Source organism: Chaetodon auriga, chromosome 17 (assembly GCF_051107435.1).
Source record: "Chaetodon auriga isolate fChaAug3 chromosome 17, fChaAug3.hap1, whole genome shotgun sequence".
In the NCBI taxonomy this organism is placed as follows: domain Eukaryota; kingdom Metazoa; phylum Chordata; class Actinopteri; order Chaetodontiformes; family Chaetodontidae; genus Chaetodon; species Chaetodon auriga.
The window spans coordinates 24,330,001-24,343,589 of NC_135090.1; the positions used below are offsets into that span (position 1 = coordinate 24,330,001).

A 13,589-nucleotide genomic window follows, 5' to 3' on the forward strand; every position below is an offset into this window, starting at 1 on the left:
AGCTGAACATGCTAGCACATCTTGTCAGTATCTGTCCTGTACAGCCAGGGACTGTACTCGAGCAGGGTCCAATCATGTCCTCCTGTGCTTCTTGGAAGGTCCAGAGGCAGCGTCTGATTGGTTTGAATTGCCTTGGCCACCAGGTTGATGGTGTTTGTCTCTTTGAAATAGGGCTGGGAGATATGGCTGAAAACTGTATCATGATATAAGTGTTTTATATCGGTCGATATCGATAATTATTGATATTTTTTATGACCTATTTAAAATAAGGACCAGGAGATAAATACATTAAATTTAAACATTTTTATTTCAAATTGAACCTTCCTCTGATTATAATCCCCTCAGCTATCAAGGCAGAAAGGAAAGGAAATGTCAACACAACCATGGAAAACATTCAAATAATAAATGCCAATAAAAGTCTAAAATCACAATGAACACTCAACAATTATCTGCAGAGATGCAGAATTTGTGCAGCGTCTGCCAAACAATACCAAAAAAAGCAGCATGAATTGAGCTGAGCTGAACCGTGCAGTGCAGACATTCAACTGGTTGGTTGTCTCAGCTGGGACAGACTGAACCGGGACCATGCCTGTGCTGAAAAGCGATGAATTGATTATCAGAATATGACTGATGTTTGTGTGTTCTCTGTGTGTGTTGTGTGTTAGAGTGGAACCAGCTTCCATGTGTTCGATCAGGGTCGCTTCGCCAAGGAAGTTCTACCAAAGTTCTTCAAACACAACAACATGGCCAGTTTCATCAGACAGCTCAACATGTGTGAGTACAAAGAGTGCGCCCATGACAGATCACAGACCAGCTCACAGCAGGGTTTTACTTCACTGACCTAACGTATGTACACGCAGATACCTCAGTGGTCGCAGCTGTTCATTGCAGCAATATGTCAGCACAGCCGCCATATTGGTACAGGGAAGCCGTGCCTCTTCATGCATGTCAGTGTACGGAGACGGGTGGTCTGTCAACAATTAAAATCATTACAATCAATGATTTCCAACCAATTTTCAGCCCGTGTGGTTTGTATTTATGGTAAAAATGTGGGTTTCATCCCAAAATACTTTATCTAATGGAGATAGTAACAGTAAAGTTTCTCTAATCTAATGTTTAATGTTAACTTGCCCTATGTATTTTTTTCTAAATATATTATTTTTTCTTGTTGCATGGAAAATGGCTGCCATGACGTCATTTTGTGTATATTTTTGGAAATAGATAATGATTTGATAAAAAGCCTAAAGTAGAAGAATCGGGGGGAGACATTCCCCTTTATTCGTCACACACATGCACACTGCACTGCACACGAGGTGAAAATTATCCTCCGCTTTTCACCCATCCTGGTCGTCCCTCCTCCGCGGCAGACCAGGAGCGGTGGGCAGCCAGACCGGCGCCCGGGGACCCATCTCGTCGTCACCATTGGTCAGGTGGTGATCTTCTTGCATGTTTTTAGTGGGGGTATGTTTTACGGAGGATACCCCAGGTGAACACGGGGAGAACATGCAAACTCCACACAGAAAGGCCTTTTTCCTCAAGCAGCAGGCATGGTGGAGGACACACCCCCGGTGCCCGCAGCGGGACCTTCTTGCTGTGAGGCGACAGTGTTGCCACCGTGCCACCGTAAAAGGTGAAAGGGGAAGTAAATGTATGGCAGGAATTTCTGTTTTCAACATGACGTTACACATTATTTACAAAATGATGTACACCATAGGTTTCCAACAGGCAGACGGCGGTCCATGTCCGGCCTCTGAAGCCGTCCAATATGGACCTGGACCTACAGCCAAAACAGAAGATTATGATTTAAAACCTGACGGGGCGCTTCTGTTTTCGCCGGCGCAGCTTGTGTTGTCTTTATGGTAGTGGGTTAGTGGATGAGGAAACGCACGGACCAATGCAAGTTAAGCCATCCCATGTGATACTACTCAGCCAATCAAGTCTGTGCATTCCAGGCGGTAAACACTGCGACTCTACAGTGCAGACCAAGGAGAAAGTTAGGGGCAAGTTACACATGAAAAGACGGTAGAAAGAAAAAGAAAGGTAGTGATACAGGCAGAGAAAACAAAGGCAGATATACAGACGACTGCACTGGAGGAAGCTGAGAAACAGAGGAGTGAGGCGGAGAAAGGGAGAGAAAAATAAGGAACAAGTGGTGCTCTCTCAAAAAAGAAAAGTGGACATTTAGTCCGCATTTAATCCGGAATGGACAGACTCATTTCTGTTCATACTTCCCACTGGGAGCACCAAACCAGTGTGTCTCATATGTTCAGAAACCATGGCACTTATTAAAGGTGCCAATGTGAGACGCCATAATGAGACAAGACATAAAGCTTGTGAACAAATCTGAAGTGAGATCACAGAGAATAAGTGGTCTCAGAGCCCAGTATGACCAGTCCACCAGGATCCTGAGCCACACATTCACGGCTCCCTTTATTTGATTTTTCTGAGGTTAAGCACTTTATTTGAACATGCACAATTTTCACATTTTATTTCTTTTCTCTTATTCTGAAATGCAGCCCTGCTTTTATTTAGTTAATGACAGAGCATTCTACATGTCTGCAGTCATACAGATGTGTTCAGTTCTATGTTATGTGACAATAAATATTATCAAAAGGTTTTTGAATCATACTGAATTCATTTGATTTAACGTCACGTAGTGATTACATGCAGATGTTGATACTTAAATACGTATCACACTAAATAGTTAGACATTGTGATCTTCCAGACCTATGCTTCAAGACCCTTCTCTAACTGGACCTCTTTAAATCTGAGTTGAGTGCCCCTCATGTACCCACAGCACCAGCAGGACGTGCAGAGTTTCAGTGTGAGTTACGTAGATCACGTTAAGGTGATGACACACCTTTTCAGCATCTTATGGATATATTCGTTCAATTAAAATAGGAATCTTTTTGGCTGGAATTCACTCTGAATGTAAAAACACGAGTTGACCTGCAACGTGGAGCAACCAGTAGAAGCTGAGAAACAGGATTAATGGATCAGATTCAGTCTCTGATCCAGTCTGAAGCAGAAGGTACGCTGGTGACCAAAAAGAAGAAGAAGACTGCCACCCATATTTTACTGGTCTGCTGTCTGAATTTACTACCCAGACCATGTTGTCTGTCTGTCCGTCCAACGTTATTAGGGTATTAGAGCAGCGTTATGAGGAGAAACTGTAATTGATTGATTGGATTTATTGGGTCAGTCAGTCGTAGATTTGGGATTACTCAGTTTCTCTCTCCCGACTTGTCCCAGCAACAGCTACAACAGCTTCATGTGGGCTGATCATTGAAAGTCTGTAATGAAGGGACAGAGGGCTGCACTTTGGACTGTCTCAATGCCAGTCATGTCATGATCTTCAGCTAGGTGGCGCCGTAGGAGTGGCGGCTTGTTACCGCTGCTCCGGCCTATTCTCTTTGTTTTCTACTGAAAAGCTTTTGACTCTTTTTTTGGACTCTCTAAAACAACAAACAGCTTATATTTTTTGCAGTGTAGCGTCTGGTGGAGAGAATCTCTCATTTCAGTGCTTTTATTGTGAAACATTTGCAGTGACCTCCACTGTTCCATTGCCGTACTTTAGAACGTTACTATGAAATCAGTGTGACTGAATTGGTTTACGCGCGTCTCCCTGGTACTTCAGCTCAGAGGTGGATGACCACGCTACAGGAACCTCTGAAACAAACCATGAACCAATACAACCTCAGCTCATCAACGTATTGAAAACAAGAGCACCTGCTGTTGTTTCATGTTCGACACCATCTTCACCCCATTTCATGTAACCCCCCCACATCGTCTTTAATGTCATGAGCTGACGTCCAGAGTCTGAGGTGCACTTTTGTCCTCACCTGCCACTCACCTGTCTTTTCTGCCACGTCTGAAATGTGAAGCTTTAGATGTGTAAACTGACAATAGAAATATGGAATATTTCATGTAACCTGAATCCCTGACTTTTAACTTGAAAATAGGGTTTTCTTGTGTTAATAAATACTATCTGCCATGTGGAAGGTGACCTGAAACTTTTGACCAACAACAGGTGACAGGTGCTCATTTCATTGCCTCCTACATTATTATTAATGGTCTTACTGTGTGTGTGTATTCTTACACACTAATTATATCATGTGTTCTTTAAATACATATGCGCCGATAAAAAACATGAACTAATAAACTCATAGCTGAAATATGTCATGTGATCTCATAGTAGTACACTGTCAAAACAAATATTACTGTGACCGCTGCAGAAAATTGCAGATGCCCATTTGATTAAAAAAAACTGTATGACAGTTTGGCCACAGCATAGCACAATAACCGTCACGCTCCAGCCGTGCGCTCGGTTTCCAGCTCGTCTTGGTTTTTCTTTACCTCACATGAATTAAGTATGAGGACAGTCACTTAACTGGAGACTTTGAGAGAATGATGGCAGAAAAGTCCTGTGAAATAACTTCTAACCTGTGAAATGGTCTTCCCTGCTGCTTGGTTTTGGCATTTCTTTCATTAAAACATCAAGAAGCAGCACATAAGTATTTTCTTGTATCTGAACGGGCCAGAACTTGCTGCAAGATGGCGGCAGCTCACGAGCCGGATGTACGTATACTGTACGTCAATGATTGACATCAGCACTGACAGGAGGCATCAGTTTAACAGTTAGACTGACACACGGACAGTCTTCTGTGTATTTGTATGTACTTCTGAATGTGCTTCTGTATGTGTACTCAGATGGTTTCCGGAAGGTGGTTCACATTGAGCAGGGTGGTTTGGTGAAACCGGAGAGAGATGACACAGAGTTCCAACATCCGTTTTTCATCAAAGGACAAGAGCATCTGCTGGAGAACATCAAACGCAAAGTCACCAATGTACGTACCTGAGAACGACCTTTGTACTTGTAAACATCTGCACGCAGATAAACACCTGTATACAACATGTACCTGAAGCAGATACACACCCGTGCACACACTGTGTATACCTGTATACTGCCACACACTCGCACAACCTGCAGACCTGTACGTCTGTCCATCGGTCCTGGTGTCCACGGTGTCGGTGTGTCTCTGTGCTGTGATTGGTTCAGGTGTCGTCTGTGCGTCAGGAGGAAGTGAAGATGTCTGCAGACGAAGTGAACAAGCTCCTGAACGATGTTCAGCTGATGAAGGGAAAACAGGAAACCATTGACTCCAGGATCATCACCATGAGACAGTGAGAGCCCCTGATCCTAGACCAGAACCAGAACCACATTCAGACCTGATCGTGCAGTGCTCCTGCAGTCAGTCCACCAGTCAACAGTTTATTAGATCCTATTAACCTGATCCAGTTCTTCTGTTTCAGTGAGAATGAGGCTCTGTGGAGAGAAGTGGCCAGTCTGAGACAGAAACACACTCAGCAGCAGAAAGTCGTCAACAAGGTAATCAATGCACCAATTCATCAGTACGCTGGTATATCAACACTCCAACAGATCAGTTTATCAATACACAATTGCATAAATATATTAATACACTAATACATCAATTGTGATGCGATCTGGGAAAACCCGTCGGATGTCGCACTGGCACTTTTCCAGGAAAACGTGAAAATAGGTCGAAAGTCAAAATATTGGTGAAATTGGATTTTCATTAAATTACGATTTTACAGCATCTTGCCTATCATTCCTGAAAATATCTCATATTTCGTTTGTTTAATATGTTAGGAATGTTATTTAAATTAGGCACGCTGTTTGTTGTTGCGTCACTGTCCTGCACACAGCGGGACATCAGGTCACCCTCATCATCAAACATTATTCTGACGCCTCAGTCAGATGCTACGAGACACACAGAGAGATGTCAAAGCTTCAGAGACGGAGAGAGTTTGAGGGAGCTGGTCGTGTTCTGATTTACAATCCTTGTCTTTAAACCTGTTTTTCTCAAAATTCTGTTCCAAAAAATCCTACTGATCAGCTGACTTTGAGTGATCATAATACTTGATGCAATCCAGATCTAAAAATAATGAAAACAGCTTTGAAAAGAGCTTGAAATAAGCTTCTAGGTGATATTAAAATCTCCAAAAGGTAAAATTTCGACATGTGACTGGTTTTCCCAGATCCCATCACAATTTTTCAATACACCAATAAATCAATATATCAACAAATCAGTACATCCACTCTGAAGTACAAGAGAAAGTCCCTGAGTCTGCAGTGATGTCATGTCAGCTCATGGTCTCAGCTGAGCCAATAATGAACTGTCTCTGTCTGCAGTTGATCCAGTTCCTGGTGTCTCTCGTCCAGTCTAACAGGATCCTGGGAGTCAAGAGGAAGATGCAAGTTTACTACACGCACTACACAGCATACTGCACATTATACTGCACGCTGTACCTCAAATCCTACAGTTTACAGTTGTAGTTTACAAATCACACAATGTCCAGTCAAAACGAGTTGGGACGCTGTTTAAAAGGTAAATAAAAACAGAATGAACTTTGTTTTTCGACAGGGGCGTGACCAGGGCTGCCCCTGAAATCTGACTGGGCACCCCAAGTGCCAACGTGTTCCAAACAGGTGTTTTTGGAGCGTTACACTACTTTCCCAGTCTGTAGTCACCCAGCAGCTCCTCCACAGATCATCTGAATCATTACATTTTATGAAGCTGCTTTAATTAGGGCTCATCAAAACAACTTTACTTTGAAATGTGGCCGGAGCAGTGCTTTTATTTTGAAGCGCCTCTTTGTATTTCACTTCCTTCTTGTCTGAACTTAGCTTGTAAAATGAGTGTAATGTCCCTTTAGAGGACCCCTCATCTCGTGTGTACTTGGTGCTGTGTAATGGGAATATGTTTCCTCTGTCTGCAGTCCTCTGATGCTGAATGACTCGAGCTCCGCCCACTCCATGCCCAAATACAGTCGGCCGTTCTCATTGGAGCACATGCCGGTAACCTGTCACTGATTCACGTGCCACCTGTCTGATGTTACTGATTGTTTGGATTTGTTGATGAGCTGATTGGCTCTTTCTTACCTGGTAAAGTTTCATTTCTGTTTATGTGTTTGTTGTTTCAGGCTGCAGCCAGTCTCTTCTCAGCTGACCCCCCGGTGACTTCTGGACCAATCATCTCTGACATCACAGAGGTAGCCACGCCCGCAGATGAGGAAGTGGTCAGTGATTGGACGAACACAGGGTGGGTCGCGTTGAAATCATTTCCTCTCTTGTCAATAACTGTAAAGTTCAAAGTCAAACAGAGTGTAAATACAATGAACGATGATTGAAGATGAACATGAGAGTAACGTGTCATACGACAGCTTTACCTTCTAAACAGTGGAGACACTAAGCCCCATTTTAACCTTGGTAAAGTCACTGCCTCAGCAGACAAGGCTAACACCTCCTCAGGGGGGCGCCACAGAGTTGAAGGAGGGCACAGGCACTGCAGGAGGTGAATCAGAGTGAGAAATGTCACTGATATCGTTCAGGGTGACCTCCACATCCAGAGGGTGCTGTTATCTCTGATGTCCATGCAGAATACACCTCGTAAATCCACTTCAGCCGCGTTTCCATCAGTATCGTTTCTACATTTGGATGTGTTGCAGGAGAAAAGGTTATCAAAAACCACAAACTTCAAAGACACTTCCCCTGTTTCGCAAACTGTTTGACTCTCACTTGAGGTGTTTTCTGCCTTTTTTGAAAAAGTGAATTTGGTAAATGGGAGATGGAAGCAGCTTTTTCTAATCTGCTCTGACTTAGTGGACGTTCAGCTGACACGACTGATGAGCAGTTTCATGTTATAACAGTTTTCCGATGGGAAAATTTGTTCCACCTACCGACCTGCATCCATGAGCACATTGCAAACAGGAGCTGCTAACAGCTAATTCAGCAGACGAACTGAAGCAGGCCTGTAAAGAGAAGAACAGCCCTCACCTGTATATTGCTTCCATGTTGGTGTTAGCATGTTAGCATCTGTCAGATTAGCAACATTTTTCACTTCCTCCATTTTCACACAAAATCAAACTTCACAGTGAGCTGATAAAATGCAGCAGAAGGAAAATGCTCAGAGATCAGAAGGAGGAGCAGCAGCTGACTGTGTCTGTAGTCTTTACTGAGGGAAAAATGACCCACAGACAGATTAAAAGCACTGAGCAGAGCCGCCAACGTGATCGTCAGTCCACCTCCTCTGCAGGCAGGAGCACAGACTCAGTGGGGCTTCAGCTTGTCATTAAAGTCCTTTAGGTTATTCTGTAAAAGACGGGAAACTTTTGAAAAATTGGCACTTTTTTTGGAATAATTTAGCAAAACCAACAGGATGTGAGAAATTCTGTGTTCTTGTGCTTTCAAAGTAAATTCAAACTGTACCTCTAAGAGTCATACAAACAAGTAAAAAATAAATATTTCACAGATTCTATATTGGTTTTACTAAACACATAAATTCCAGTCCAAACTGAAGGGTGAATGTACAAAGTTGTTCATCTCATGAAGAGTATTAAAACGTCTGTTTGGCTTTGGGTGAGAAGCTGTTTAACATTTAACAATCAGAAGACAGAGAACAGAGAAAATGATTTGAAAGAAATGTTTTTGACAGATGCCACAGTTTTCGCCCCTCGAAAGCTTGTCTTTTGCCACAGTCCGTTCAGTTGTGGGTCAGGTTTGGGGTCGTATTTGTAAGCTGGAAGGAGCCTTCATGCTATGTGGCCATCTTCATGAGGGTGATGGGAGCCCCTCGCTCTAATTCTTTGTAACATCTTGTAGCAGGTGACGACTCTGACAGCCAATGTGCAGCTAGTATTCTTATCCTCTGATTGGTCAGTCGGCAGTCACTAATAACCAGTCCTTCACCTGTTTGACCTGCAGAGAGAGCCAGTCAGTCAGCATCAAAGAGGAGCCATCCAGTCCTGACGTGGAGGTGTGTCCTGTTCTGGAGGGAGGACCTTTACCTGTAGACACACCCCTCTCCCCCACCACCTTCATCAACTCCATCCTACAGGACGAGACACAGCTGACACCGAACACCTCCACCATCAATTCCACAACAGGTAACAACTTAAAAATACCTGTAAACAAATCCTACAGCAGGTAACACAGGGTCCGACGATAAGTACTACGCAGTGGAATGGTTTCTACTGGGACCGGTCAACGTTGTTTCACAAGTGATGCTACAACAAGAGTGACTTCACGTCTCGTCTGTGTCTGCGTTTACATCTGTGTTTACATCTGCCTCTGTGTTTACATCTGCCTCTGTGTTTACATCTGCCTCTGTGTTTACATCTACCTCTGTGTTTACATCTGCCTCTGTGTTTACATCTACCTCTGTGTTTACGTCTGCCTCTGTGTTTACATCTGCCTCTGTGTTTACGTCTGCGTCTGTGTTTACATCTGCCTCTGTGTTTACGTCTGCCTCTGTGTTTACATCTGCCTCTGTGTTTACGTCTACCTCTGTGTTTACATCTGCCTCTGTGTTTACGTCTGCCTCTGTGTTTACATCTGCCTCTGTGTTTATATCTGCGTCTGTGTTGACGTCTGTGTCTTCGTTCTGTGTTTTCTTTAGCGTCTGTCTGGTATATATTTGTACATATATATAGGCATATACTGTATACACCTATATACGTGTGTTTTTGGCCCAGAGTAACAGCTTTTTGAGACGTACAGCCAATCGTACACCAGGCAACAGCTGACAGGCTGGTGCCTCTGAGTTTGTGGTGTATTTATGATTTGTGATGTATTTCTTTTGTGTGTGTTGATGAGCGTCAGTAGATAAATACTTCATTTTGTCTCAGTTCAATCCCCAACTATCTCTGGTCTCTGCAGCCAGTCCCGTTGTTGTGATGGGACCTGCCTTCACCGGACCCCTCGCACCAAACCCAACCAGCCAGTCAACTGCCTCCATTCTCACCCCACACAATTCCCCCAGCCCTGCCAAACCTCCACCGAAATGTCAGACCGTCGCCTGCATTGACAAGTAAGTCATGGGCTGTTGTTACGAGGACGTAGCTTTTAGCAGCTTGTTTTTGTGCTTTCGTTTGCAGATATTAATCCAAAATGTTGAGTTTTAGTCAAGTTTAAAAGTCCAGGTGCTAATCGGACTGTGAGCAATGAGCAGTTATCAGTGATTCATTGTTTGGATATCTGCTGATTGCACTGAAAGCCCCAAAACATCAGCTGTTGCTGTGATGAGACGACAGCCGATTGTTCTGGGATTGGGTGTGTCATTAAAACACCTGTGCTTCTCTCAGACCCTGCCCCCCTCCCTCTGCAGGTGGACTCTCGCCTGACTTTTGCAGCTTCTTATCAGCACAATCTGACAAGTGAATCACTTCATCTAAATGATCTTAAACATTTTTATTAGAAGCTGTTAAAAGGATAAATGTGGTGATGTTCTGTTTCTTTTGTCAGTGTGTTCAGACTCACACCGACAGTGAACGCATCCTCTAACCAGGCTTGTATCAAAGCCTGATAGATCTTCATCCTTGGAGCTCCATTAAAAACACATCAAAGTGCCATGAACACACACACACACACTGTGAACACACACATACACGTCCTGCTGTCACACACACTCACTACAGCTGTATTTCCTCCTTTTTTGATAAAAACTACAGTGAGCGGCTGTTTGAGGAAACCTTTTTAAACATGAAGCTACATATTGATCCAGGAGGATCAATAGGATTGTCCAGGAGGACGCAGTGGACAGTTGGAGCCACAGACAGGAAGTCACACAGTACTGAGAGACGCTTTGACATGTTGTTGGTCTGAATCTGAACATGAGGTTTAATGCAAAGTAGAAAAATAGAGAATAACAGCAGACTGATGATGCAGTTTGACATTGTGTCTCTGTCCTCTCTGTGTTTCAGGTCTGAACTGTCTGAGCATGTGGACAACATTGACAACAGTCTGGACAACCTGCAGAACATGTTGAACACACAAACCTTCACCTTCGACACCTCCCCGCTCATGGAGGTCAGTCTGACGAGCAGTATATACTGCAGAGTGCACGTGACCAGTACACATGAACACCTGTCACTCATACTAGCAGTACATGCCCTCAGTCATTCTTTGTGATTGTAATAGTTGAATGAATGAATGAATGAATCATGTGTTCATGTGAACTGTCTCTGTGTTCAGTTTTTCAGTTCATCCGGTCCCTCTGGAGACTTTGACCTCGACAGTTTGGACACTGTGAGTGCAAGAATGCAGACTTTTAATTTGGTTTTTAACTGTCTTCACTTCCTGTTCTCAGCGTCTTCACAATAAGAGCACTTGATTTAGCTGTTAAATGTCCAGTCCATAAAATCCACCATAAAATCAGAATCAAAGTACGTGAACACATAAAGAACTTTGACTCAGTGTCTTTCATTGCTGTGATGTACTTTGTACTTTCACAGTAATAGATGTAACAGCTGTGAACAGGACAACAGTAACATTGTTTCAGCTCAGGTCTGGCAGTGTGACATGACACCACAGAAGTACTCGCTGATAATGGGATTTCACAAATATCAGTGTACATAAAACTTCGTTTAAAAGCCGAGTTTCTTTTCCTGATGAGTTCAGGCGTGAAAATGGACCCTGGCTCGGTGCATAGTATGTTTATGCTGCTGTGCTACTTGCATAATATACAATTCAAAGATTTAAGCTGAAACTTTAAAGCGACAATAAAATCTTCAACACCTCTCTGAGCCACGCTTCCAGTTCACCACATCAACTACATTTACTCCATGTGCCAGTATCACAGAAGGAGCAGAGTCACAGCTAAACACCTGACACACTGAGCCAGAGGGCAGGACAGCGAGAGGCCACCGCTAACTGCTAAGCTAAGGTAGCTAGTGCGTGTAAACTGTAGGATTAGCGAGGAGATCGCTAAAAGACAGAGAGTTGAGAGAGAACGTTTGAGTTTTTCTAATGAATGAAATATGAAGTAATCAATAAATACAAAGAATGATGATGAGCTTTACAGCTCTCAGGTGTTTCTGCTGACAGTGACAGTGAGTGATGACGTACTTGTTAGGAACTGCTCATGATTGGATGATAAGCATCCAATCGGTGGATGTTTTGGTGTCGCTGTCTGACGGCTGCTGGGAACAAACTGTTCAGTGAGACCAGAGGACAGAGTTGGAGCAGGTGGTCTCCAGGATGTGGGGGGTCTGCAGTGATCCTGTTCCTCAGTCTGACAAGTTAAACATGTTTGATGCTGATGTCACACCTGTCTGACTGTGATGTCACTGTTTCCTCTCAGCTGCTGTCTGAAGAAGTTCCTAAAGGAAGTGATGAGAGCAGCGATCACACAGGTAACGTAGCGGCTTTTCTACTTCTGTACTTGTGAGGACCCTCACTGAACCCCTGAATCCCCGTTGTTGTGGTGACACTCTGTTTCTCTCTGATTGGTCCAGGAAAGCAACTGGTGCAGTACACAGCCACACCTGTCTTGATGTCTGAACCAATCAGCTTGGGTGAGGGCGGGGCTGACCTGCCCGCCCTGCTGGAGCTGGAGGCGGAGCCTTTCTTCAGCCCCGACCTGCCCACCGATGACCCGGCCGCCACCTTGCTGAGCGACACCCACCTGAATCCCGACCTCTGACATCATCGGGAGGGTGACGGGCATCAAATGTGATTTATCAGTCGCCATAGCAACAGGACACTCTGAACAGCAATAGATGATAAAATCAATTGATCAGCTATAGATCAGTGGGTAGGTCAAAGGTCATGTTTTTGTTTTGCAGATGTTATTGATCACTATTAACCAGTTTATATACCTGTGTCTTCTTCTTCTACTCTTTTTATTTTAGCCTTTGTTTGTTCGCTGCTTTGACACTCGCTCAGACGTCCTCAGAGAACCCGGTCTGTTCTGGGCTCGGTTCAGTCAGAGGTCTGAAGTCACCGTCCAGGTGGACAGGGCAGGATCACGTGATCCAGGTGTTCTCTGTGTTTTGCATGTTGGTTTGGTCGTCTGTTCAGGTGTAAAATATAGAAAATGAAGAGATTCTGAATATTTTTGGAAAAGTTTATTATAAATGAGAAGTGACCCCTGTTACCATGGAGACGACCTGGACGCACAGAGAGACATTTATATGATCTGTTAGATCAATATTGGTTCTGATTAATCAGATCAGATATCAGCCACAGTGTGATTGATCCCCATTAAAAAGAGTTTGTTTATCAGTGCGTGAGCGTTTTTCTCATGTTACAGAGACGTGGTGTGAGGTGGACCACGAGTCTCTTCAGGTTCTTGTCTGGTGGATCTGTCCCGCTGGACCAGAGACTCTACAGGGCTGAGGCCTGTGGGTCTGTTAGCTCATATCGAGTCTCTGTGACATTCGTGACCCCCGTCCTGACTCGGTCAGTACAGACTCTGCAGGTGTCACCTCAGGAACTGGATTCTGCAGGTCTCAGAACCAGACGGGTCTCAGGATCTGGTGTAAGAGCGGCAGCAGGCCGAGGCCTTCTCTCACCTCACGACTTCATTAAGCTGACGGACCGAGGATCAATACTGAAAGGGGGACCCTTGTTATCAATATTTCTTTGGCTGTTTTTTGACTCCTGATGTCCTGAATTACATTTTTTCATTGTTAAGCTGATCAGATCAAGCTGGTCTGCAAACAGGAAGCTGCCCTTCAGTATAAAAGTCTCTGTCGTTAACAGTGTTTTGACTTAAAGCAGGACACGG

General features: G+C 44.0%; 1 protein-coding gene across 1 annotated transcript in view; it reads left to right on the plus strand.

Annotated features, from left to right (window-relative positions):
* Positions 1 to 13,084, plus strand: part of hsf1 (heat shock transcription factor 1) — a 14,638-nt gene extending 1,554 nt beyond the window's left edge. Inside the window, exons 2-14 of the mRNA XM_076753896.1 lie at positions 666 to 774; positions 4,711 to 4,847; positions 5,060 to 5,184; positions 5,314 to 5,389; positions 6,215 to 6,276; positions 6,802 to 6,880; positions 7,006 to 7,124; positions 8,786 to 8,967; positions 9,740 to 9,890; positions 10,783 to 10,888; positions 11,054 to 11,107; positions 12,162 to 12,213; positions 12,316 to 13,084. Of these exons, the coding sequence (XP_076610011.1) occupies positions 666 to 774; positions 4,711 to 4,847; positions 5,060 to 5,184; positions 5,314 to 5,389; positions 6,215 to 6,276; positions 6,802 to 6,880; positions 7,006 to 7,124; positions 8,786 to 8,967; positions 9,740 to 9,890; positions 10,783 to 10,888; positions 11,054 to 11,107; positions 12,162 to 12,213; positions 12,316 to 12,503 (1,440 nt within the window). The 3' untranslated portion in view covers positions 12,504 to 13,084. The remainder of the gene's footprint in view (positions 1 to 665; positions 775 to 4,710; positions 4,848 to 5,059; positions 5,185 to 5,313; positions 5,390 to 6,214; positions 6,277 to 6,801; positions 6,881 to 7,005; positions 7,125 to 8,785; positions 8,968 to 9,739; positions 9,891 to 10,782; positions 10,889 to 11,053; positions 11,108 to 12,161; positions 12,214 to 12,315) is intronic.
* Positions 13,085 to 13,589: the final 505 nt, after the last annotated feature.